The sequence below is a fragment of the Botryllus schlosseri genome, chromosome 6 (genome assembly GCF_051294905.1).
Source record: "Botryllus schlosseri isolate E-star chromosome 6, Bs_hap1, whole genome shotgun sequence".
Classification (NCBI taxonomy): domain Eukaryota; kingdom Metazoa; phylum Chordata; class Ascidiacea; order Stolidobranchia; family Styelidae; genus Botryllus; species Botryllus schlosseri.
Genome location: NC_137241.1, coordinates 14967699 through 14991522, shown reverse-complemented (window position 1 = coordinate 14991522; position 23824 = coordinate 14967699). Strand labels below are relative to the sequence as shown.

Here is a 23824-nt window from a genome sequence, read left to right as displayed (position 1 = left end):
TGTGACTTCGGCCCAGGTCACAACTTACAACACACAATCACATACTCCTGAGCCGGATCGTGACCACCTCTAGTCGATAGACAATGCTTTGCTGGTGTGACGTCATATTGATCGATGTGCTCATAGATCATTTTGAAATCCGCTAGTGGGCGCTAAAGAGCGTCCGGAATTTGGGATACAAAAATATGGTAACCCTACCATATAACCGCAGTTATCATATCTATTTTAAGGAATGGATCGAGTGTTGATATTCCGGATTTAAATGTTACATGTATCTCAAGTCATAAATTGACACTAACGCGAAGTTAATGCTCATTGCAACATAAAACCATATAACCAAATAGGTTGCGCCGACACCCCTAACTGTGTCTCATGTAACGTTGCAGAAGCTGAGGAACACGTACTCGCGATTTCTCGAGTTTTAAAACCTAGTGTGATATGTAATACACCGTGTGGCGAGATAGCGTAGTGTTATAATCCGCTGCTGCAACATCAATACATTGCGGGTTCGGGTCCGACCGAGGTTTACTCCAGAGTTCCTACCTAAGTGTTGGAGGTTTATATAGGCTTCTCCTCGTCACTTCACGTCACGTGATTCGTGTAAGCGGTCTCATATTAAAGCCTAGAAGTGGGCCGTGCTACAAGTAGGCCACTACGGAATAAAATAAAGAATATTGGCCTAGAGCAGTGGTTCCCAACCTTTTTGTCTTTATTCCCCACTTCAGATTTTTTCCGAACCTTCATTCCCCACCAGGACCGTAACAGCACTTTGTCAGCCCAGCCAAAAAAACGTTGGTCTTGGTCCCCCAGCGCCCCCTCAGCCCCGTTGAGCCTGAACGCTTTTTCCCTGCAACTTATCAGCTACGTTGGGTCTACTGTTAGTGCGTCGCCTTATTTCTACTAAACGCACGAAGCGCGAAAAATGTATGAAATACGTGTTTGAATCGGCCAATATGATCGGGAATTGCATATATTTTGCTATCAATTTTTTATCTCCTCTCTGCTCACGTAATCAGATTTACCGGTAGAACTGAGTGAGGTGTGTTGGAAAAGGTAGGACCCCTAATTAAAGAATTCAACATCTTCGGGCGGACCCGTTGGTATATTGACTTCGTTACATTATGCTATTTCGTGACCTCCTATATCTGCTATGTCAAAAGATAGGAAAATTGCAAAAACTAAAATGCACAAACGATTTCCAATTGGTATTGCTTTACTGGCAAATAATTTTTCCCTGTGGGATGGCATTTGTCCTGTGGCGTTCAGATCGCCAGGACCGGAACATTCGGCGCCAGCCATTTAGCCAATTAAACATATATGTATATTGTATATATATCGAATTTTTGGGTCACCACAAGGGAATTCCTTCTCGGCCAAGGTCTTCTCACTGCTGACAGCCTGTGCTGATCGTTCTGGCACACTTCTCGGATTGCATGTTACATGGCCTATAACTTCATATGCCTAGTTGCGTCGTGCCGCAGTAATGTCTGACGCCTACGTCTCCATTTCTATGAATTTTAGGTATTTTCGTGGGGAAGGGTACCCACTAATCAGATATTCGGCAGTATTCAATCGCGCCTTAGCGAATTTTTTTGAAAAAGTAGCATTGGCGGGTTTGGGGTGCGGCAGTTGCGGTCCTGTTCCCCACTACCCAGCACTTCTGTCATCACAGAGCAACTATTTTCTGGTTTGACTACACAAGACACACAACCACACCAGTACGCAAGACAACCACCTATAACTGCAACATAAAACATATTGTGAACCGATGCCAGTATAACGCTCACAATTTCGCGAAAGCGTTATTTCACGTCAAACTAGCCATGCTGGATGCGTTCGTAACGCCATGATTGGCCATCCAGAGTTAAAAATGAGGTTTTGTGAACAACACGCAATATAATTTTCGATACATACATTCCAGAGCAGTTAACTGGTAACAGTAATTGCGCATGTGTCTCCGTGAATATGTATAGACTGTCCTGTATATAATTTTGAACAAATGCGTCTATTCCCCACCAGAAACAATTGAATTCCCCACCAGTGGGTAATTCCCCACCGTTTGGGAACCACTGGCCTAGAGTAAATCACCATAGTAGTTGAAAAACGCCATGAATATACCACAAGCATTTTATGACACCAGAGCTTGTAAGTTTCTGTCTTAGGGTGGAGGCCAAAAAGCCGAGTAAAAAAAGCGAGTTCCAAGATCTCCCGATTTAGCAGTACGGGCGAACCGTCGCGAACTAAATATCGTTCCGCGAGTGCAATTTCTTTTTCAAATTGAAATAGATAGGTTTATCCTGTTAGTCAATAATATCTGACATGTTACCATCGTATTTTACTTAGTAGATTTACAGGAATGCTGGAGTTAGAGTCGGAGCTCAAGTCGGCGGTAAAGTGAACCGATAGTACCGACAGAATACAAGTCAGCATATCACTAATCATAATAATTAATGTCGTGGTGTGAAATGATCAATAGTGGAAACTCCTTGAATACCAAAACAGCTATAGTTATAGCATCAGGAAAAACTCAACGCGATTTCTATTTGTCATTGTTATCGGGATTCTCCTTATATAAATTGATATGCAATCGCTTTCCATAAAATTTGCAACGCCAAAACGAGGGATCGGGTTGCGACTCGGGGAGGAAGCTTTGAGTGCTCTGCAGGCACTTCCACAGTCTGCACAAGCTACGAATAATGAAATGCTGATATCTGATCCCAGTATCCGCCGTTATACACACATCTGTGGATTAATTCTCTCTAAATATACATAGCGTGTGTATAATATAAGCTGACGCCGCGGAATAATACTCGCATAAAATCAAAAAGGAATTGGGTAGGCTAAGTGCACACACCAGCATATTTCCGACCGAGGATAAGCTATCCGCGTTTTTTATACTGTAATTGATGAATTCCATATAATAACTTCAAAAACAATACGTAGAAAGTGTAAAATGCATTCAAAAATCCGCGTTATTCTCCTACACTTCTTGGCATTGCCATCGTGCTCCAATTTGGGTTGCCAGGGTGTCCGTTTGATATTGATGATCTAAAAACAAGCCATTAGGTTTAGGTTAGGCCCTTGTAAGTCTTGCAAGAGAGTGAAGTGGTATAATCCACAAGTACAACACCAAGGAGTTATGGGTTCGAGTACGACCGAGGTCGACTCCAGAATTAGGGTTGGGGTTGGAGGTCTATCTAAGCTCCTCCTCTTCGCCATCTCATCCGTGTAATCGGTGTCTTACAAAAAGCCTTGGAATGGGCCTTGCTACAAGTCGGCAGTTATGGAATAAACAGCCCTGGTACATCAATGATATCTCCAGTTTATTTATATCATATGTCGTCGGCAATGTAGGTTGCCTAATCATCGAAGACGGAACGTATAATATATACACACGAGAAAATTTGGAAATCACTACCGATTATATGATTATACAGATATAATTATAATGGGTCCCGACTTTTTTTCCTCATTACCCTCAACCTTAAAGCTATATTTCCACCCTTTAAAATTGCTTCCTCTAATAAAATTTGGTAAGACTTTGTTTTGTAAACCCTTGCTATTGGCGAAAGTTAAGGCCCCCAGAATTCAACAGCATGCAATAAGTAGTGAGTAGTGAGCTGGTAACCGTTAACGCAATGCTGCTCCTCTGTAAAATGTATATGAAAGTAAGCCGACAGAAAAATGGGTAGGGTTTGAAATTTTCCCAAATGAACATATGTAGCATCAATTTACATGTGCTAACCGGGGTAGCGAGTTGGTTAAACACTGTGGTCACGACTCCAATGGCGGTGGTTTCGAATCCCGGTTCGAACCAGCTTCTATGCGTCGGAGGTTTATCTGGGCTCCTTATCGCCGACCTCACTGCATAAGCGTCGTACGAAAAGCCCAGAAGGATACAGCGAAGTCGAGCTATGTAAATCGACAGCTACATATACTGAAGTGGATACACGGAAGAGAGAGTGAAAGATAGTGAATGCTTGCGGAGTCGTCCGCGAAACGTACCAAAGTAAAGACGTTACAACGTTAATGTTCTGGGCGCAAATGACCAAATAGGAGATAAGTGCCAAATAATGTTCAATAAGAACAAAAACGTGTTAATTCCAGAGGTGGTCAGTAACGAAGTACTTCTACTTTTTCGAAGTACTCAAATAGTTTTCCTCTATTTCTGGTACTTACTCAAGTAGATTTGATTTTCGCTACTTCTACTTCTACTTCGTAATATTTTGTGATCTGCTTACTTACTTTTCGCTATTTTCAGTTTGTCAAGTACAAGTAGTCCAATCAGGAAGATAGCCTGAGGGATTTCGGGGCTGTTTTCACGGAGTATCAACATTTTTATTTTTATAAAAGTTGAGTAAAGCCCAGAATTTTCGTCGCGCTTCGCGCGCAGTGGATACGGAGTTACCAGTATGATTCCACGAAAGTATCGATGAATATAATTTAGGTAGCGGGTTGGCGTGGTTCCGTTTACACAGGGATATCTAGAACTAGATATCTAGATATTCCCGCGTTCACACCACATTGTCGCCCTTCACCCATATGAAATAATTCATCACAGTATATATAGCTCATCATATCGTTTGAAACTGATATTTCGCAATCTAGCATTTACTTGTCATATCGTAATCTAGCATGTCCATGGCGCGTCCTAACCTGGAAAAGTGGACTCTGACTTTTTCAGCTTTACACCTGTTTTAGCATACCACCTTTGAAACTTTCTGGACTAAAGGCATGAAATTCGTGTTACGCTTTTAGAAGTAGTATTTATGTTTCATTTTCAATTCCCAGTATCATCATATACTTTAAGTTATAATTAATATCAGTTCTTTTGTCTGGATAACATACATGTTGAAGTATAAAAGCAAGTGTAGTAATGCCTTTAATTTCCGGAAATAAAGCTACACAATATGGCATTTTTACGGTCCACCATATTTTTGATTAACGTTTACTAATCGCGCAAAATGTTTACACCGTATTCTATACAACTTCTCCGTATTGCTCTTCGACTAAGCTACGGACCTTATAATATGGGGGATGACGTCATACCATGCTATTTTCTAAAACGTGCTGTTCGAGAAAATAGAGAGTATCGCATTTCCATATCAATCCTATCATTTTCATCCCATGATGTAGACGTGCTTATGCTATCGAAAATTGGATACCTGCTGGTATGCATCAATATGAATCAGGCGCGTCACCTTTCGCATAGCTTAATTTGCATCTTTCACAATCCATGCGAAGGAATTAGGATCGTTTTCTCAACTACTTACTTACTTACTTACTTACTTGAGTACTTTTAAAGTCAGTCAATTCTACTTCTACTTCAAGTAGTTTTAGGTAGCTTATGGAAGAAGTACTTCTACTTGTATTTGAGTATATGTTTTCGTCGATACTTTTACTTCTACTTGAGTAGCTTTCTTGACTACTTTGACTACCTCTGGTTAATTCCGAATAATGCATGGGTCAGATAAACTTCTTGGTGTTGACGAACTTATGCGTATAGTAGATAAGCTACACTTTCATTCGCTACTATAACTAGAAAAGAAACAAGATTTCATTAATTTGTAACGATTCCGGCTATCAATACAACATCCATTGTAACAGAATATCTATTGAACTCGAAGACTTTTCGAGCTATGCTATCAATTAGCGAGTCTGCGTCATGTCCCGTGAAAACATATTCATGTGTATATGAACTCTTATTAAAACGAATCGTATGCTTTCAATCACACCATTTCGCAGACGAATGAAGCACAACCTATATGCGGGACATCACATGCCAGTCCAGTCGATTCTCGGTATTTGAAGGCACTGATAATACGAATTGCTGAGTTTCAAATGCGCTTAGAAATATTTGAGATACGATCGGCATTTCATACATTAGTTTATTAAACGATGTTAATCACGTAAAGAATTGTTTTACAAGAGAGTTTATTTCCTACCAGAAACCCCTAAATTCCCCACAAGTGCATGGGGAATTCCTATCGGTTGGAAACCACTATATTAGAATATATCTCACGATAAAGTTTTACATCACTACAACCATTTTGCGACATTGGCCAAATTTCCAATCTGTGGGTCACACTTATAAGCTTTAATAGCCAACATCAGGTTGTCAATTCTTTCATCAGAGATACCCAGACAGCGTGCGATTTATGCAACCAATTTGACAAATCGAAAGAAGGATCATTGTTATGGTTCTGGAAAAACTGTCAAAGTATGGAAATATGGAGAAAATATTCCATACCATACCATACTTGCACATTTCCATATTCCATACCGAAATTTTGTTCCATACCATACCACAGGCTACTTCCATACCATACCACCATTCCCTGACACCCAGCGGTGAACTTCCATGAAAGCTGTGACGTTACATTCGAAGGCAAACGTATCGTGAAATGTCCAGAGATTTAGTGGATAATTCCGAATTACATATCCAAATTCGAATATTCTACGCTCGGTATTCCAGGCCTGTCTCTATGCCATTTATTTATTGCTGAATACCCATATATGTGATATATGTACAATTTTACAATGTAGAATGTTATTCTCGCCATGGGCGTGAATTTTCACATTATTTTGACATTAAATAGGCTTTTCGAAGTACAGAACTTCAATATTGCAGCAAACAATACGTTCATATTCTATTGTTATTCCACTAGAAGCTTTTCGACTGGCTCTTTTCAGCAATGAACGCCAGTAAATGAGGATGACCAAGTTCGAAATATAGCTGTTTTACAGCTGAATATGGGCGTGCTGTACCGTGCGCTGTTTACTGCCGTTCGCGACTATGTGTACTTGTCATTATTACGTCACAACGACAAATTTCTTTCTATATTTCGAACTTGGTTAACCTCATTTACTGGAGTTCACTGCTGAAGAGAGCCAGTCGAAAAGCTTCCGGGGGAATAAATTTCACAATATGAACGTATTGTTTGCTGCAATATTTTGACATTGATTTGTGCATAAACGAGTAAGTGTGACGTCATCAGTCAATTAGCTAACAAACAAACATCTACACAGGACGATGTCAAATCTCGAGAGATATAGATAGCAGCTACCGCGTCACTGAATACGTGTTGGGTGCTTTGCTGCCAAGCACTCCCACCATGAAGGTTTCTAGTAGGCTACATTTGATATAGCTTTTCTCATTGCAAAATCATAACAAATTGATCCTTTCGATTGGTCGTGAACAATGTTCCCTCTAAGTTTTGACGAGTCTGCGCACACTCAACAACTCACTGCGCAGACCCTTGGAAAACGCTGCGTAACGACTAAAAAAAAGGTCATCACTTCGGAATTTTTGTGCGCAACTTAGAATTTCTGTGCGCAGAGACCGTCTCAGCACTGCGCATTTGCGCACGTGCGCAGCTTAGAGGGAACATTGGTCGTGACTGCAATTGACGTATATGCAGCAAATATTGGGCACAAGCCCGACAATCACTCTCTCCTACCTTCCAAAGAGTATATGACGCAAGTTGAAGGCGTATCCGTGCTTACTGCATATAGTGACAACAAAACGAAGCGACGATTTTTCGATATTAGTGATAGCACGGTCGTCAAATTACAGCCTGTACTTGTACAGCAAATATTCTATCACATCTGCTTCTATGAAGAACTATAGCAACCGCCAGTTTTGAAGAATTATTTCATGACTTGCATGGTTTTAAGGCGCGTACAAAGATTCGAGTTTGGCATCTGGCATTCATGAGTTTCCACTCCCTCGAGTAGTGTAATGAAAGACACAATGAGTTGTGCACCTCATGATGAGAACGTCATTTCTGGAGCGTGACATTGACTTTGGATCAGTACCATCAAATAACTACAACCCGTCATGCATATTTTATATATAATACCGTGATTCCGTATAGCGTTAGAATGTACTCGTTTCTCACCATACTCGACGGGCGATGAAATCCCGCAAATATAGCCTATATACTGGATCTTTGCACATGCACAACCACCAACTTACGATTTATTCATTGTTGTTTCCATAGTAGCCATGTGACTCGAACGTCTTGAATTGTTACGTTTTTTGCTGAATTTTACAATCATCCCTCTCGATGACCCAGTCGATGATTTTCTACCGGAAGATCTCATGGTGCTGGCCGCTTTTCTGCATAAGATAGATCACACAGATGGGTCACTCACAATGGGAGATGATGCTTCTGTGCTGACGTGAAATTTAATGAGCTATAGATGCGTCATATGACGCATGAGGGAAGAAGCTGCATGGCCAATCTTACTACATAGGCCTACTTTAAAGCAATATATGCTCAATAGCGTACTTGATGATGTGTTGTTAGCCTGTAACCTAGGATTGCATTTAAAACAAAAATCAATTTAAAACAAACATGTTTGAAACAAGGCCCTTGTTTAAAGTATGGTTTTTTAGCCAAGACGTCACCAATATTTCATTGTGACGTCACAATGAATTGGCATTGACAATTGAAAATATAGGGTGAATATGGCTCCTTCGGCGAAAGGGGCTTCGGATCAATGTCATGAACATACCAAATATATCTTTAATAATGACTACATTGTCCGGCTGCTTTTTTATGGTCGGCGGTCATCATCATCAGAACGCCCATTCCGTACCAATGATCTATATCTACGTGCAAAAACTGTTGAACCGACGACGATTTCGAGGGTTCCAGCCAGACCTATTGGTATACGTTGACTATGTTGGGTGTAAATCGTCCGTATAGGCTCATATTGTATGGTTTTTCGGACGTTTACACAATTTGAAAAAAACGCAACATGTTTTAAACCAGTGTATCTCAAACTTTTTCGAGCTACCACCGCGTGGACAACGAATAAATTGTCAGCGCCCCCCGATACCCCCTCACTACGTTTTAATCATAAAACGTAAGTTGTTTTGCATTTATTACAGCTGATAATGAGACGGATAAAGCAGGTGTATTGTTTTCATCATCCCCGCCCTGTACTGTCATATAGATTTCTGCTGTGAGTCAGAAACTCTGTCACGGCACTGAAAACACGTTCTACAAAATATTAGCGGGGAAGGACAACGACGAAAAAGTCAACTCGACTTCAATGAGAGTATTTCTATTTCATTTAATTGTGAATCCAGAACGAACGATTGGAGATATAGAACTTTGGGTTTAACTCAAAATTGTTCTACACTATAACTAGTTAATTAGCATCTCAATCCTTTCATGCTCGGAAACTTCACAGAATGGAATAAGTATCGAGTGAGGAATTTCTAATTGGAATATATCCTGGAATCAAATCACCATATCCTCGTGCAAGTTGCTGAGATAATTCATTTATGTTTCCCCATCAATATCGTGCGTTCGAGCTGCACCGGTAGCTCATGCAAGCTTCAGCATTGGAGAAGTTCACGAGTCGCAAAATTTAGGTGAAATATCACGGGCTTAACACTGAATACGGACAGCGCTATTTTCACCTTTATCAGGTATCATCATGACTAAGAACGGATATATTCTACTCATAAATTTTGGAAAATATGCCCGTAGAGTAGAAACGATATCGTTTCTCGCAACCATAACGCTGTGTCGAAGGTCACTGTCGCTGTGAAAAATCCATGATCGATGAAAACAGAATAAAATCACGCAAGACAGTTTCTCGTAAAGAGAAATAACACCTTGCAGTGAGCAATAACTGCTAAAATACTTCGTAGTTCTTACAGCACACAATGAACCACGCTTTTCAGGGATACTATGAGGACTTATAAATTAGTCGATTGATTGACAGGATCAACATGTCAAGCAACAATGGAACAACTGAATCGATTCTGCATCTGTACTGCGAATTTAGCTGATTTTTTATCAATCGTTTCAACAACACGCAGCAGGTGCCTTCTAAACCTACACCGCCCCATATACTCTCGGCGCCCCCTACCTTCCCATTTTATATCCAGCGCCCCAATCGCCCATTTTATGGCCAACGCCCTCTTCACACTCGCGAACGCCCTCAGGGGGCGCTGGGCGCAGGCGTTTGTTTTAAATGCAACCCTACTGTCACCCATATAAGACATGAGTACAAGACTATATAAATACTTAATTTTCAAGTAATGCTAGTTGTAGGTACACTGTAGAAAGGAAGCGAATTGATTTCATGACCAGTACAAGTTTTTCCGGTATATCTAGCTAAGCAGATTTGTCGCTCGCATACACACTATTGCTGGGCGGATCGGAAATTCTCTGGTCCTACTCCGATCCTGTTTTTTAAAGCTCCAGTCCGACTCCTAGGCCGGATTCTAAAAATGACAGTGACGCGGTCCGAAAAACTCAGACAATAATTATCTACTCACAGGATAGTATTTAATATTGATTGAAACAATGCAAACAGGAAATTAAAAACTCAGAGATAAACCCTATCCTTATCTGAAATAATTATGCCAACTTGGAATTAACATGTGGTTTATTTCCATGAACGTTTCGCTTTAACTATTGATTCGAAGGTGGAGGAGGATAAGGCTGTCCTATTATGAAAAGTACTAATCCGGCCTTAGCCAAAAATGAGAAATCCAATCCGGCTCCGGCCCGTAGCCAGCTCTAATACACGCACCTGAATCGATCGCTGAACCTCGTTCCAATAAAGTTATACAAAACAGGATTTATGGCTGAATTCAGAAAAATCATCAACGATACTGCGTTGAGCATGTTCGCGCAAAATTCCTTCTGCAATACAATGCAATCGTAAGTTCATAGAAGCAACGTAGTTTTGTTGTTGTTACTGTGGTATTCAGGGATTTTAAACTACAATTTCTATTTTACACCAGACCGATATTCCTTATTATGTTTCCTCAGCCGTCAACTTGTAGCACGGCCCACTCCCGTTATAGGCTTTTGAAAGACACCGCTAACGTTGATAAGATGGCGAGAAGAGAGCATTAAAAAAACTTTTACACCTCGGTAGGAATTCTGGATTCAGGCGTTGTCGGACACAAACTCGAAACCAATTGGTGTTGCAGTAATCTTCTGAATTCACGATTTGCCAATAAACCTATATCTATAGCTATAATAGTGGTTATTAACTTGTGTTCAGGGTTCCCTGAGCCAGCAGTCTCGTGAGGGTGATGTATCGGCAGATATGTATTGTGGTAGATTTGTCTTCATGACTCAGCGAAAAGTTGGTGGTCCGAAGCCTTGCGGATTAGCGTAAGGTTAGTACTAGCCTACTAGGTACTAGTACTAGGTAGTACTAGGTAAAGGATTGGAGCCACTGGACTATAGTAATCGCGAAGAATATATACGAGAGTAAGGACGCGCATTAGTAGTGCTCTTTTACCCTAACGATTTGGAATATCAACCACTGTTTCTGTGTCGTATGTTACTGTCTGCATCACTACTTGTTTTAACCACTGGTTCTCATCCTCGCCTCCAGCACCCTCACGGGGCGATTCAGATTTTGAAGGGGGGAAACGCTCAGTGGGCGATATGGGGGGAGCAGGGCTCAGGGAGGCGGCGTTCGAGGGGCTGAACGAAAATGGCTTTACAGTAGAGGGTCTAGTAGCAGGACATATCATCAATGAGTTTTCAGTGCAAATTAACATATGTTTTCATAAATATAGTAACTTATTCTAATCCATGTAAAATGAATTGCGCGTACTTTTAGATCGTCAATTTCCCTTTAAAACACTTCCGACACGATTGTTAGGGTTATTTGCAACAAAATGTCTCCAACTAGGTATTTCATCTTGCAGAGCAGAGCGTGTGGTAATCGAAAAAAGTGGCACTGTATATCACTTTTGTGTGTGACAGCCCCTTATAGTTGGAATATGCATTGTGGACAAAATGATTACCTAAATATTGTCTACTTGTATTTGAGAGCTACAAAATTAAATCACCTGAATATTTCTTCATCGTATCATATAGGGTGATGCTATTTCGTATTGTGGTTAGGGTCAAAACATGTGATTTATGGTATTTTTTTTCTAAAAAGCAACGGCGTCACGGATATTCAATTGTAATGTCATAGTTGATTGATATTGACTATTGAAAATATAGGGTTAATATAGCTCCTTTGATGAAATAGGCTTCCAACCCCTGTCATATACGGACCAAAAATATTTTTAACCTGGACTACATCGTCATGCAGAATTTTTACTTTCGGCAGTCATCATCATCAGAACATGCACTCGGTATCAATGATCTAAATCTACGACTATAGCTGTTGAACCGACTATTTCGCGGGTTCCAACAATCCCATATATCACATACGTCGGCTATATATCGGGTGGTAATCGTCCGTAGGCGCATAGAACACACTACGAGAAGTGTGCCTAAAAGATCGTCTGCGGGAAAACCTTACTCGAAAAGAATTGCCCTTATGTTGGCCGTAAACTTCGATATAAATATCTGTAATTGTTCATAGGTACTTAGATGGCTCGAGTCGAATTATCTTGTCGTAGCAATCTGAACCCCACACGGCAGAAACATTCCTCAGCGCAAAATTATTTGCTAGTGAACAAATAGCAATTTTGAATCGAGTTCTTCTTTTAGTTTAGTACGGTGGTTCTCAAGCGGAGGTCCGTGAAGCATTTCCAGGGGGTCCGAGAAACCTCTAAATTTGAGAAATGGTTGGTAACCTAATTTGTAATTCTTTAAATCAGGAAAATCACGAGGTGGTTTCGCTTCATTGCAGGGTTGTAACCAAGTCACAAGTCAATCTCACTTTTATATATTTTGACTCGATTCAAGTCACTGAGTAGAGGTTCGAGTCCAGGGGTGGGCAACCTTTTTGCTATTCACGGCCGCATTTCGAGTACTTATGTAGCCTACGGCCACATTCCAGTGCATAAGCCGCAAGGAACTAACTGGGAACCATATACGCTTGTTAAACTTTCCACTGTCCAGGTCCATTTCCGGTGAACTGCGGACTAATCTACTTTCTCATATCGGTTTAATATGGGGGAGATGTGGTACCGATGGATCAAAAATTGCAAAATGAGCTCTGGTCCTCAAATCTTCAGCCGAGAATAGTAGATCTTTTGCTGTCTCAACACTTCGATACAAGCTCTACCTATCGCGGACATTTACATGGGTATCCGCCTTTTCAAAAAATATTTATAAATATACGTTTAAAATTTGTTGCTCGAACGTGTCATCGGTCCCCACCCGGTGGGTCCAAAGGCACACGACCATGGGACCTATGAGACACACGCTCAAAAACTCAAATTTGTTAACTTGTTTTGTTGCGCACTATAAGCTAAGCTACAGCAAGCCAATGAGGAATGTTTCGTCGCGACCTTCAAGAATAAAATAGATTATATCAACTCGAATGTTGGCATGAAATCATGTTTTGATATACGCCCAAACTTACAAAGTTAATGCCGCATACACATTTCCCGCATATCGACATTTTGACTTTAAAATACCTCGTAATAGCGATAAAACACCACAAGTAACTATGATTTACAGCCTATATATATGTAGGCGATTTTCTGTTTGTAAGTGATTAGTTGGTCCATCTATTTTGCTTGATTTGGCTATGGTACCATAGGTCCCCCACCCCATAAATATTGTAATTGAATTGAAAATAGTCCACTCGAGGATGGTATTGATTCAAAAAATATGTGCCATTATACACCCTATACTTCACATCAAAAATTATGGCGGGTTTTTTAGTCTGGAAGGTGATTAGGAAAATGAAAATGTCGATCCAAATTTACTTTACCCCCCCTAAAACGTAAATCATTCGTCACAGACCCCATAACTCACGCAGGTCGAATATTTTTGCATGTGAGGAAAGATTCTGCCAGCATGTAATTGTAGACAAATTCACGGAGTGTAATCATGGAATTATCATGAAGAATTTTTCAAGTATTTTCGGTTCCAGTGATCCATCGGCACCACATCTCCCCTACACACCGAAATCATGAGTGGGCAATGGGCATGGGCATATTATGAATAAAATCTGGGATACGTTAGAGTCGCGTTAATTTTTTTCAGATTCACAAATGAATTTCGTCATCATTATTAGTAGATTCAAATATGACTATCAAATATTCATCCTTTTTCAGCCCATGTGATCAGATTTACTGGTGGAGTTGATGGAAGTAGTGTCTTCGGAAAATTGAGGCTAAATTACACATGATGATGCATCGTCGGGGAGATCAATTGCTATTAGTCACTGTGCTGCATGCACTATTTTAGACACGCCCCTTTATGATACTGAAAAATTTCGCGCCCCCCTTATCGTCATCTCACAAAATACAACCAGAATGCTAGCATTACCAGAAGATAGTTTGATGGCATAAAAAGTTATGATTGTTGATGAGAGGATTCTCAGATATGAAATTAGGACCATGCACAGACCAATAACCAAGAAGTGAAGCTAAATTGTGCGTAATTCGAAAAATTATTTCAGTTGACCGCAGCTTCGCGTCCCCCTTCTAATGCTTTCACGCCCCCCAGTTTGAGAACCACTGCTATACTGGAAATATATTGGAAACACTTAAATATACCAGAAACAAATCTCTTTCGTGAGAAGCGCATGTTGCCGAGCTGGTATATATATCTATAGGACGCATCATTTCCCCCTGCGGTTGGCATGAAAGAAAGACATCTGTACTGCGGGGTTTGGATTACAAAGGGAGCTACTATATTAAAATCGAAAAGCTAAGTATGGCATAGAATTGCGCGTATAGCACCAAGAACATTCCAAGATAAATTAAAATCTCTCAAAAATTCAGGAATCAATTCGTCAATTCAAGCTGCCTGTCGATGGCCGCCAAGACATACTAATTAAATTACGTGTCACGGCCGCACAAAGCTACTTTTACGGCCGCATGCGGCTGTACGGCTTCTGTTAGATCGGAGTGACTAGGCTGGACGTTATTTGTTCATTAAAAAACATGTTTTTTAATTTGGGTGCCATATATGTGGTGGGTGTCTGATTCCAAAGACCACTCGAAGTCGTTTCTACACCTTCCTATCTTTTCATTGTATCGCAATTTTTGTGGTGCACTGACCTGATAAAAATTGCTCAGAAACCGAACCAGGATCATAGGCTACCCAGATGTCTCGTCGGAAGCGTTACGCGTATTTACTCATTCGCCATAACCTATTTTTGCGGAAATGGATTTTCAGCACTTGTTCATATCAAATCGAAGGCGCGGATTCTACAGACAAATCTACTTGAGTACTTCCAAAAAGTAAAAGTACTTCGTTACTGACCAGCTCTGCTCATTACAGTCCTTAAAATATCGGATGGGGGGGGACTTAGGGCACGGTAATTTTTGAAAATGGGCTCTGGAGGAAAAAAGGTTCAGAACCACTGATATACACGATACTGTTCGCGATATGTAACCTTAACCTAAAGCGATCATGGAGACTGACTGGAGCAGGCACACGCTTAAGACTATCGAGTAAGAATCGAAGACATTTATTGGGGCTTTATGTAAAGTAGCTACATGCACAATTGTACAGGTGCTGTTATCAAACGCATCGGCTGAACGGATATCGCTAATTATAATATCACGATCAAAATAATTATACCCACACTTTGATGTATGCCGACAATTCTGGCCATGTGGTAGGAATGGAAAGGCAGCCAACATACGACGAAAATGATGACGAGCGAAATGCACGTGATGTTGACCCGGAATATTTTCCTATTGGCTTTCTGCGAGGCCACGGACGGTCTCCGCCTTCCCCGTTGGAGCGTAATAGACTCTTCTTTTCCGTAGTGAGCGCTGTTTTTTTCCTGCTGCGCCGCTTTCATACGTAACAAATGTTGAACGATGCGGGCGTAGCAGTAAACCATTATCTGCCGCGGAAAAGTACATTTTATATGTGGATTGACACGAGTAATTACCAGAGATGAGCGGATTTGAAATTTCTATGTCCTAATCCAATCCAAATCCGAACCTTCAAATCCAAATCCAAATCCTAATCTATAACTTTTTCATATTCAGGTCCATGTCCAATCCTAATCCGATTCCAACTGGAAATTCAGAAAAAAACTAATTTATGCAATGGAGGGATTCGAAAATTTTCTTTCGCAACCAACGATTCACTTGATTCAAGATAACCTAGTAACTATAAGTACATTAATAACTGATCTGAATAAAGTTTGTCGCCATTTGCGACACGACATTTCAATCTCCCAGAAAATACATAAATCCAATCCAAATCCTAATCCGTTCTAAAAAAATGTCCAATCCAAATCCAATCCAAATCCGACAAAATTTCACAAATCCTGTTTTTTCAAAACCTAATCCTAATCCATGCTCATCTCTGGTAATTACGCAGACAGTCTTACTAGGAGCGGTATGATGAACATCCCGACGAATAGGAAACGCAAATAATGGAACCAGCCAGGTCCTTGAGTGTGGTCATTGCAGATATTCAATCCTGGTTCAGACATATCGTCGAACTGTGTCGTACCACTTAGAGTTTCCCCAGCAAACGTGTCCGTTTCATCCTTCACATCCAACATACCACTGCCGTTATCTGCGATTGCCAAATCATCACCAAAAGGTATTGGTGACGCAGCACTGATATTTCCTGTGGATATGCCAGTTGTTTCAGCCGTATCAAGGAAGGATGTTGTAGTGACGTCGTTCTCATAATATCTAAAAACGAAATGAAACGGATGTGATGTCAATGTACAGTGCAAGGGTTCTTAAGGTTCAAACGAACCCCAGGGTTTCGCTGATCCAGTAAACGGGGTTCGTCGGAGGTCAAGACGCACACGCACACTCAACTCATATATGATTCGTGATGACACGCCCGTATTGGCAAACTTTGACTGCAGGGAATTAGCCGCCATTAGTCGAATTGTGATTGATGTGGGGATATGTTGTATGCAGTGGTGATACGTGGCTCTTAATTGAAACCAGATCCTTTTGAAATGCCGATATTATCTCTGATATTTATTAGGTCATGCAATTGGTATCACGCTGTTGGGTTTTTACCGAGCAATACGATATGGCTAGTGTTGCATTTAAAACAAATGCGGGTGTTTTAAAACACTTTATTTAAAACATGTTTGTAAACAGTGTTTTAAAAAATGCCTTTAAAAAACAAAATTATTTTTTCTTTAACAGTTGCCAAAATTGTGTATAAATACTTTCGACACAGCATGTAGTATGGGCCTACGCACGATTTGCACTCAATATAGTCAACGTATACATAACATGACGTTGGGGTTCACCGAAGACTTGTAGATTAGCGTAAGGCTCCGCTAGGTTTAGAAAGGTTGAGAAACGCTAGCATAACTTGATGTTGAGCATCGCATAACTTTTGAGAAATGCATATTGCAACCATGGAACTTGGTACACCCAAGCAATACCTACTCTGGACTGGGGTATATCCATTAGGGATGGTGTGAACCCCAGAAAGGTTCAGGTTCGTGTGAACGCGAGTCTTTTTGAAAGGTTCTGTGTGAACGCGAACGTGAACCTCATGACGTCACGTGACGTCATATCGCTAATTCCAAACTTACATTTCAGTGATGTGATAGCCTATAACAATGTGAACGTCGTCAAGTGTGTCAACTGGGGCAATCAAATCATATAATAATCCCATAAAATCAATATCTTCCGTCGCTTTGCCAACAATTTAGACGAGGACTTGCTAGGGAATGTAAGCTTACGACTTAACGGTCTAGGCCAGACCAGACAATGCATTCGGCGTCTGAGTATTGCTACATTGATATTGCGCAGAGCGTAAAACGGGTTTCTATACTTGCTATCGATATTACCCCATTAACAAGTTATATAGCAGTAGCCAACATCCCAATCGAAAGGATTTGTTTTGTATGATACAATAAACACATGAAATCAAGATTGACCTCGTACGACAGCTAGATTTTTTTTACATCAGGCAATGATATCAGTTTGATTGGTTGAATAAGCATCATTCGCTAAGTCAGGGATATCCCTGGCTAAGTTGAGTACCTACATGTAGCGTATTTCCCTCTTGATATTGTGTGATTGCAGGTCAAGCTCACAGCAAATTCACAAACGGAACGTTGGATATTTCGAGCAAACTTTTGTAACAATGAAGCAAGTAAAATTTATGAGATTGTCAAGGTGCATGCTAGTTTAGTGTTGAATTTTTTATACTGCCAGCGCCATGCATAGAGTGGTCTGCAGTTGAAATGCAATAAATTTCAACCAAAGAAGTTATAATAAAGCGGAAATTGTAATATATGAAAAAGGTTCACAGTCCAGAACCTATCAAGGTTCGTTTGTGAACGTGAACCACTAAATTCCCGCGGTTCACACACAGAACGCGAACGTGAACCTCACGTTCACACCATCCCTAATATCCATACATGAAAATGTGATTTGGCTGATTTTAGCCAAAGTAAAATTTGTTACCAGAAAGTGCCGTAGACCTGAATCGCATCCCTGGTGTGAATCCGTGGAACACGCGGTTTTCATTTCAGGCCTCTGTATATTCTGAGCCTGATTGTGACAGCGTTACTACTCGATCATACGGGATGTTTGGTTCAGGGAGACATGTTGTCAACGAAAAGTCTCAGAACATGGCCGACATCTTCAATCATGTGTACACGCCGATATGATGCCTTGACAGTTGACACGTGTGTTACTGCCTCACTGGGCAAAAAAGGTTGTTGACCGCTGTGCTAAACGACGTTTATACTTTGACTTGACACTATGATATATCCAAACAGGGCAGCTCGAGAATAAATTCGTATCAATATCTTTCAGCCTACATGTAGCGTTGCATTGTACACCCAATTCTCTGAACTAAAACCAGGTAAACATATACTTTGCACACATTGGATTCTATTTTTTCTCAACTCACGATGGTAAATTCGAGACGATCGGGTCGCCGTTCGGGCTATTTATACAGATCGTTTTCAATTCTTCCGTAAAGCTTGTTTGAAATTCCTTGTAGTCGCTCGTAGGAAAATTGTATCTGCGACAGAGTATTGGATCACAATTCGTATGTTCAGTAACAATCATAATTGACCCCAACGTGCTATCATTTATTGCCCACTATCAAGGTCCAGCCGGTATATTGCACAAGTACCATCCAGAGTATGTCGAGCTTCCATCAATTTATAAGTCAAGCACTGAAGTATTATAAGATAGATTGACATTGCAATGTGGGGATGCTGGAGGTACCATGCTGTAATATAAATGTATGAGCTATGATTCACTTAGTTACGTTTTATTTAAATTTTGTTGTGGCTCCAAAATAAATAGGTCTGTTGGTCCCATCGCAACCGTCATTGCTTGCGAGATGAAGAGAGGCCACCACGATCTCGCGCCGAAGTGACATATTAGAAATTTGCTGTCGTAGAGAACGAGGGAGCTGTGAGCAACCCTCCTACATGCAAGCTGGGTGCTGATTTGCCCGTTCTGTTCTTATTATGTTGCCATGAGATTTATAAAAAGGAAAACACAAAACTCCTATCATTTGGCAAATCATTGACTTAGAGTACATCAAGGCATGTACAAAATCGTAAACTATCGCAGGAATCTCGTTAGTACATAAGAAGGAAGGATTTCATTACATTTTTATCGACAGCCACATCGCGCCGAGAGCCACAAGTGCCCTTGAAGGCAGGATGAAATATTCAAATCCTCGACGAATCCGGTGGCGTTCAATTCAATTCAATTTTAATTCAACTTATTGCTAATATTTTCATCATTTCAATACACGACAAGACTGCGATACAATGAAATATAGGAAGGTGTAGAAACGACTTGAAGTAGTCTTCGAAATCAGACACCCTCCTGTCCTAGGCGATGTAAAAAGGAGGCATGCAGTTAGTGAGTGAGTAGTCTGAGTACTATACTCGACGCGTCGACGGATTACGAATTATATATTGCCATCGACCGGTTGTAAAAGGACCATTGCGGTCGAAATGACATGAATACTAAAACAACATATTGCTATATGTCCAACATCCGTCCGTAATCTGTACGATGGCTCGTTATTTAAAAGGTCGAATCAAAACAACGGAGGAAATGGGTATAACCGAAGCACCATTTTCGACTATTAATCCACTCAACTGCAAATAAGCCAGTTCCGGGTTGCCACTGATTCTGCAATCCCCTGGCAATTCTGTAAATTTGAATCTCTTCATATTTATTTTTGTTGCAACTAAGCAACTTGAAATTGATATTATTTCCACCCTCATTTACTGGACTGCTGTCGGAATAACGCAAGTAGACTGGTGTGCTATGACAAAAAGGTTTACTAGAGTAGCATGAGCGATTACATTGACCACATCTGATGAAATTTTGCCATTCGTCTTGTGCTATAATTTCATTGTTATAAGTGAGCAATATCCCCCAATCTGTGATCAAAATCTAACATAGATCTGGGGTGGCCAACCGTCTTGCCATTCACGGCCGCATTGCGACTACTAAGGTAGCCTACGGCCACATTTCACGGCATATAGTCGTAATGAACTAACTGCAAACCAAATACCCAGCTTTACATGTATTTTTCCAATTGATTCAATCAGATTCACTAATGAATTTCGTTAATATTGACCTATTAGTAGTATTACATATTACTATCAAACATTCATCCGTTCTCAGCCTATGCGATCAGATTAATCGGTAGAGTTGATGAACGGGGTGTTTTCGCAAATTTAGGGCAAGTTGTAAATGATGATTCATCTTCGGTTGGCCCAATTGTTATTAGTCAGTTTGTTGCATGCTGTTATTTAATAACCTCCCATCAGGATTGTTGGTATAGTGATGAGTACACTATTCCGCATTTGGTATTTCTATATAATTTTCTGTATAATCGCATAATTTCCCTCTGTTGTTGGCATCTGTACTGTGGGTAGAGTTGCATTTAAAACTAATGGTTGTTTAAAACATGTGTTTTATACAGTGTTTCAAACAAAAGCCTTTTAAAAAATGTATTTTTCAAGCAGTAAAATTAAGCCATAATTGTGTAAATAATTTCGCAAAAACATGTTGTAAGAGCCTACGGACAATTACCACCCGATATATAGCCGACGTATATCGATATGGGATGGTTGGAACCCTCAAAATAGTCGGTTCAACAGCTATAGTACAGATATTTCGTCATAGGAGCTATATTTACCCTATGCCTTCAATTGTCAATGTCAACCCACCATGACGTCACAATTGAATATTTGCGATGTCATGGCTGTGAAAAAAATAAATAAACATGTTTTAAACGAGGGCGTTGTTTTAAACATGTTTGTTTCAAAATGATTTTTATTTTAAATGCAACCCTTACTGTGGGACTCTGATTACAAAGGGCTCTATACTATATTAAAATCAAAAAATGAAGTTACATTGAATCGTCTGCTGCGCGAAGAAAATTTGAAGATTAATTAGAATATCTGAAGAAATCGGGAGTCAATTCGTACATTCAAATTGAATGTCGACGGCAGCCAAGACATAATAATTGAATTACGTGATCACGGCCGCACAAATTGCCTGCTACGGCCGAGGGTTGGCCACCCCCAGTATATGATTTATAAATGAATTACGAAATGGAGTACCACAACTCGAAAATTGTCCTTAGACTTACCCGCATCTACACCTGCCTCCAAAAAGTGGAAGTCCATCAGCAATCTTGGTACTGTATAACATTATAGGAATGCAGAATATCAGGGAGAGGCCCCACACCGTTGCAGTGATGATGTGCGACGCTCGGCGGCTACGGAATTTCGATAATACATTCGAACGCCCGTGGCATACTGCCATATATCTGTCCAAACTCATCACCTGAACAGTTGAAAGCGACTATAGTTTCTGATTCAACCAGTGATCATACTCAATGAAATATTATCGAATTATCCTTTCAAAACATCTTATAAGTTTCGTTTTCGACGGTATACACTATTTCACACCCGTGTAGAATTGGGACGAGTGATCGGAGCTAATAATTGCATTTTCATTCATCTATTTGTCATCGGTCATTTACCATGTGGAAAAACTACAATTTTACGATGAATTTTTACAGTGAAGTTGATTTGAAACAGTCGTCGTTTGTATCATTAATATTTCCCCTTACTTATCATTCTATATCAATAAAAAACAAAGTCTCTAGACAGCATAAAGAAATAAGGAAACATATACGGTTTTATACATATGAAGTTTTATGCAAAGTGAAACTGTTAGAAATACAAACAATCCAGGAAGCAACCTACCCTATATGAAAATGAAAATATCGAAGTAAAACTTGTTGTCGCATTGTTATTCTTCAATTTTAGTTATGGGTGCACTTTTTCGTCGACGGGCCACATTCTCGTCTTAACATATCTTCACAGGCCGCACAAACTCAGTGTTTGTTATAACCGGAGTACTTCTCATTTTACGGAGATATTCAAATACAGTTTGTCGTACATCCACAGCTTTTTCGTGTAGTTATGTTGTAAGTCTGCTTCAACGTATCGGTTTTTGTGTAGTCGAAATAGATACGTTTTGCCTTGGAAATATCAATGCTTTTTACGTTGTAGACGTTTTCGAGTAAAGAAGGTATTGTTCAGACAGATTTTAATCAGTTTTATAACCGAAATTGTTATTACCGGGTTTGGACTTGAATCTGGGCATGGTACGAAATGAATTCAGGATTTTGAGTACGACTTATTTTTGAAACTCCAATTCGGATCAAGGTTTGGTTTTGAACGCGGAACGGCCATAACTGCCATTTAGTATACCTGCCATTAGAGTGCTATTTATATATTGGTTTACCAGTGGAAATCCGTCCACCACTAACGTTGCCGTCACAAAAATTGAATATATTTTGAAAACAGAAACATTTCGTATAATCGAAAAACGGACTTGTCATCGCGGGCCGCAGTGTGACCATCTCTGCTATAGGTAATATATCAGTGGTTGTCAACCGGGGGTCCGCAAAACATTTTCGGGGAGTCTGCAAAGCCTCACGAAATCACGAGACAGTTACGCTGCATAACTTCTAAGACTCCAGGACTCGCATCAGCAGAATCGCCGTCAACATCCTACTGTGCAGACTGTACATTGTAGCCTACATGCACTTTAATTGCCAAGATCCCAATAGCCTACTGATAGAAACATATTGCAATTTTGGAATGATCATTTTTAGCTAAAAAAGTGTGCACTCAAATCCAAAAGGATGATACACAAATACAGAACCTAACACAATCACATCGCGATTATAAGTCCTACGTGCATCTACTTTCCTATGTGCAAGCACAATTCGGACTAAAATGTTGTATTTTATTCATACCGCGTCAGTCTGATTTATGTTCTGATTTCTTGCACCACGGGTGGAATACTGTATATGCACTCCCGTATATTACAGGTATAGTACAACCGTGTGGATACGCTACACACTTTTGTCGCTGAGAGTTGTGTGTTAGGTTCGTGGAAAACATATTAAGTTGAAAGTATCTAGTTCAATCAGCAGGGTAACCTCGAAATTTTTGAAAAACATTTTGGATTTGGATTTGTGAGTCTCAGCAAATTAATGCACAATTGCTTAGAATATAAGATCTTTTTTTTTCTGAATCCGTCCCAATGAGGGTTGCATTTAAAACTAATATCAATTGCTGCAGCATTCGTTATGAAATAGGAAAAGCCTATACCCGATTTTACGTGAATAATATGATATTATTTTCGAGAAAAGTCATTTTGCTGCTGTTCGTCACTAGTATAGAGTTACTATTTGCACAATTATGGTTGCACGATAATTGTGTTAAATCTGAACTAAAACGTGAGGGGGTCCTTTGGGATCCTTGTCGGTCCAAAAGGGGTCCGGTAAGACAAAAACGTTATGAATCACTGTTATATATGAAGAGATTCTACTACTGTAGAGTATTTCCGTGAATGAATAATACGCAAGAGCTGAGGTTTTCGACTTGGAGGGAA

General features: G+C 40.2%; 1 protein-coding gene and 1 long non-coding RNA gene across 3 annotated transcripts in view; both read right to left on the bottom strand.

The window, feature by feature from the left end:
* Positions 1-2859: 2859 nt before the first annotated feature.
* The window catches only part of LOC145441097 (nociceptin receptor-like), a 71149-nt gene continuing 50184 nt past the window's right edge, over positions 2860-23824 (bottom strand). For both annotated transcript variants that reach the window (XM_080318893.1, XM_080318892.1), the window contains exons 3-9: positions 21501-21697; positions 18777-18890; positions 16261-16573; positions 15499-15765; positions 10561-10673; positions 7979-8122; positions 2860-3048 (exon numbers count right to left, since the gene is read on the bottom strand). In XM_080318893.1, the coding sequence (XP_080175019.1) occupies positions 2973-3048; positions 7979-8122; positions 10561-10673; positions 15499-15765; positions 16261-16573; positions 18777-18890; positions 21501-21697 (1224 nt within the window). In that variant the 3' untranslated portion in view covers positions 2860-2972. The remainder of the gene's footprint in view (positions 3049-7978; positions 8123-10560; positions 10674-15498; positions 15766-16260; positions 16574-18776; positions 18891-21500; positions 21698-23824) is intronic.
* Positions 11934-13581, bottom strand: LOC145441108 (uncharacterized). The gene is made up of 2 exons (XR_013915739.1): positions 12179-13581; positions 11934-12147 (listed from the first exon to the last, which is right to left on the bottom strand). It is a non-coding gene; the product is annotated as an uncharacterized LOC145441108 (long non-coding RNA).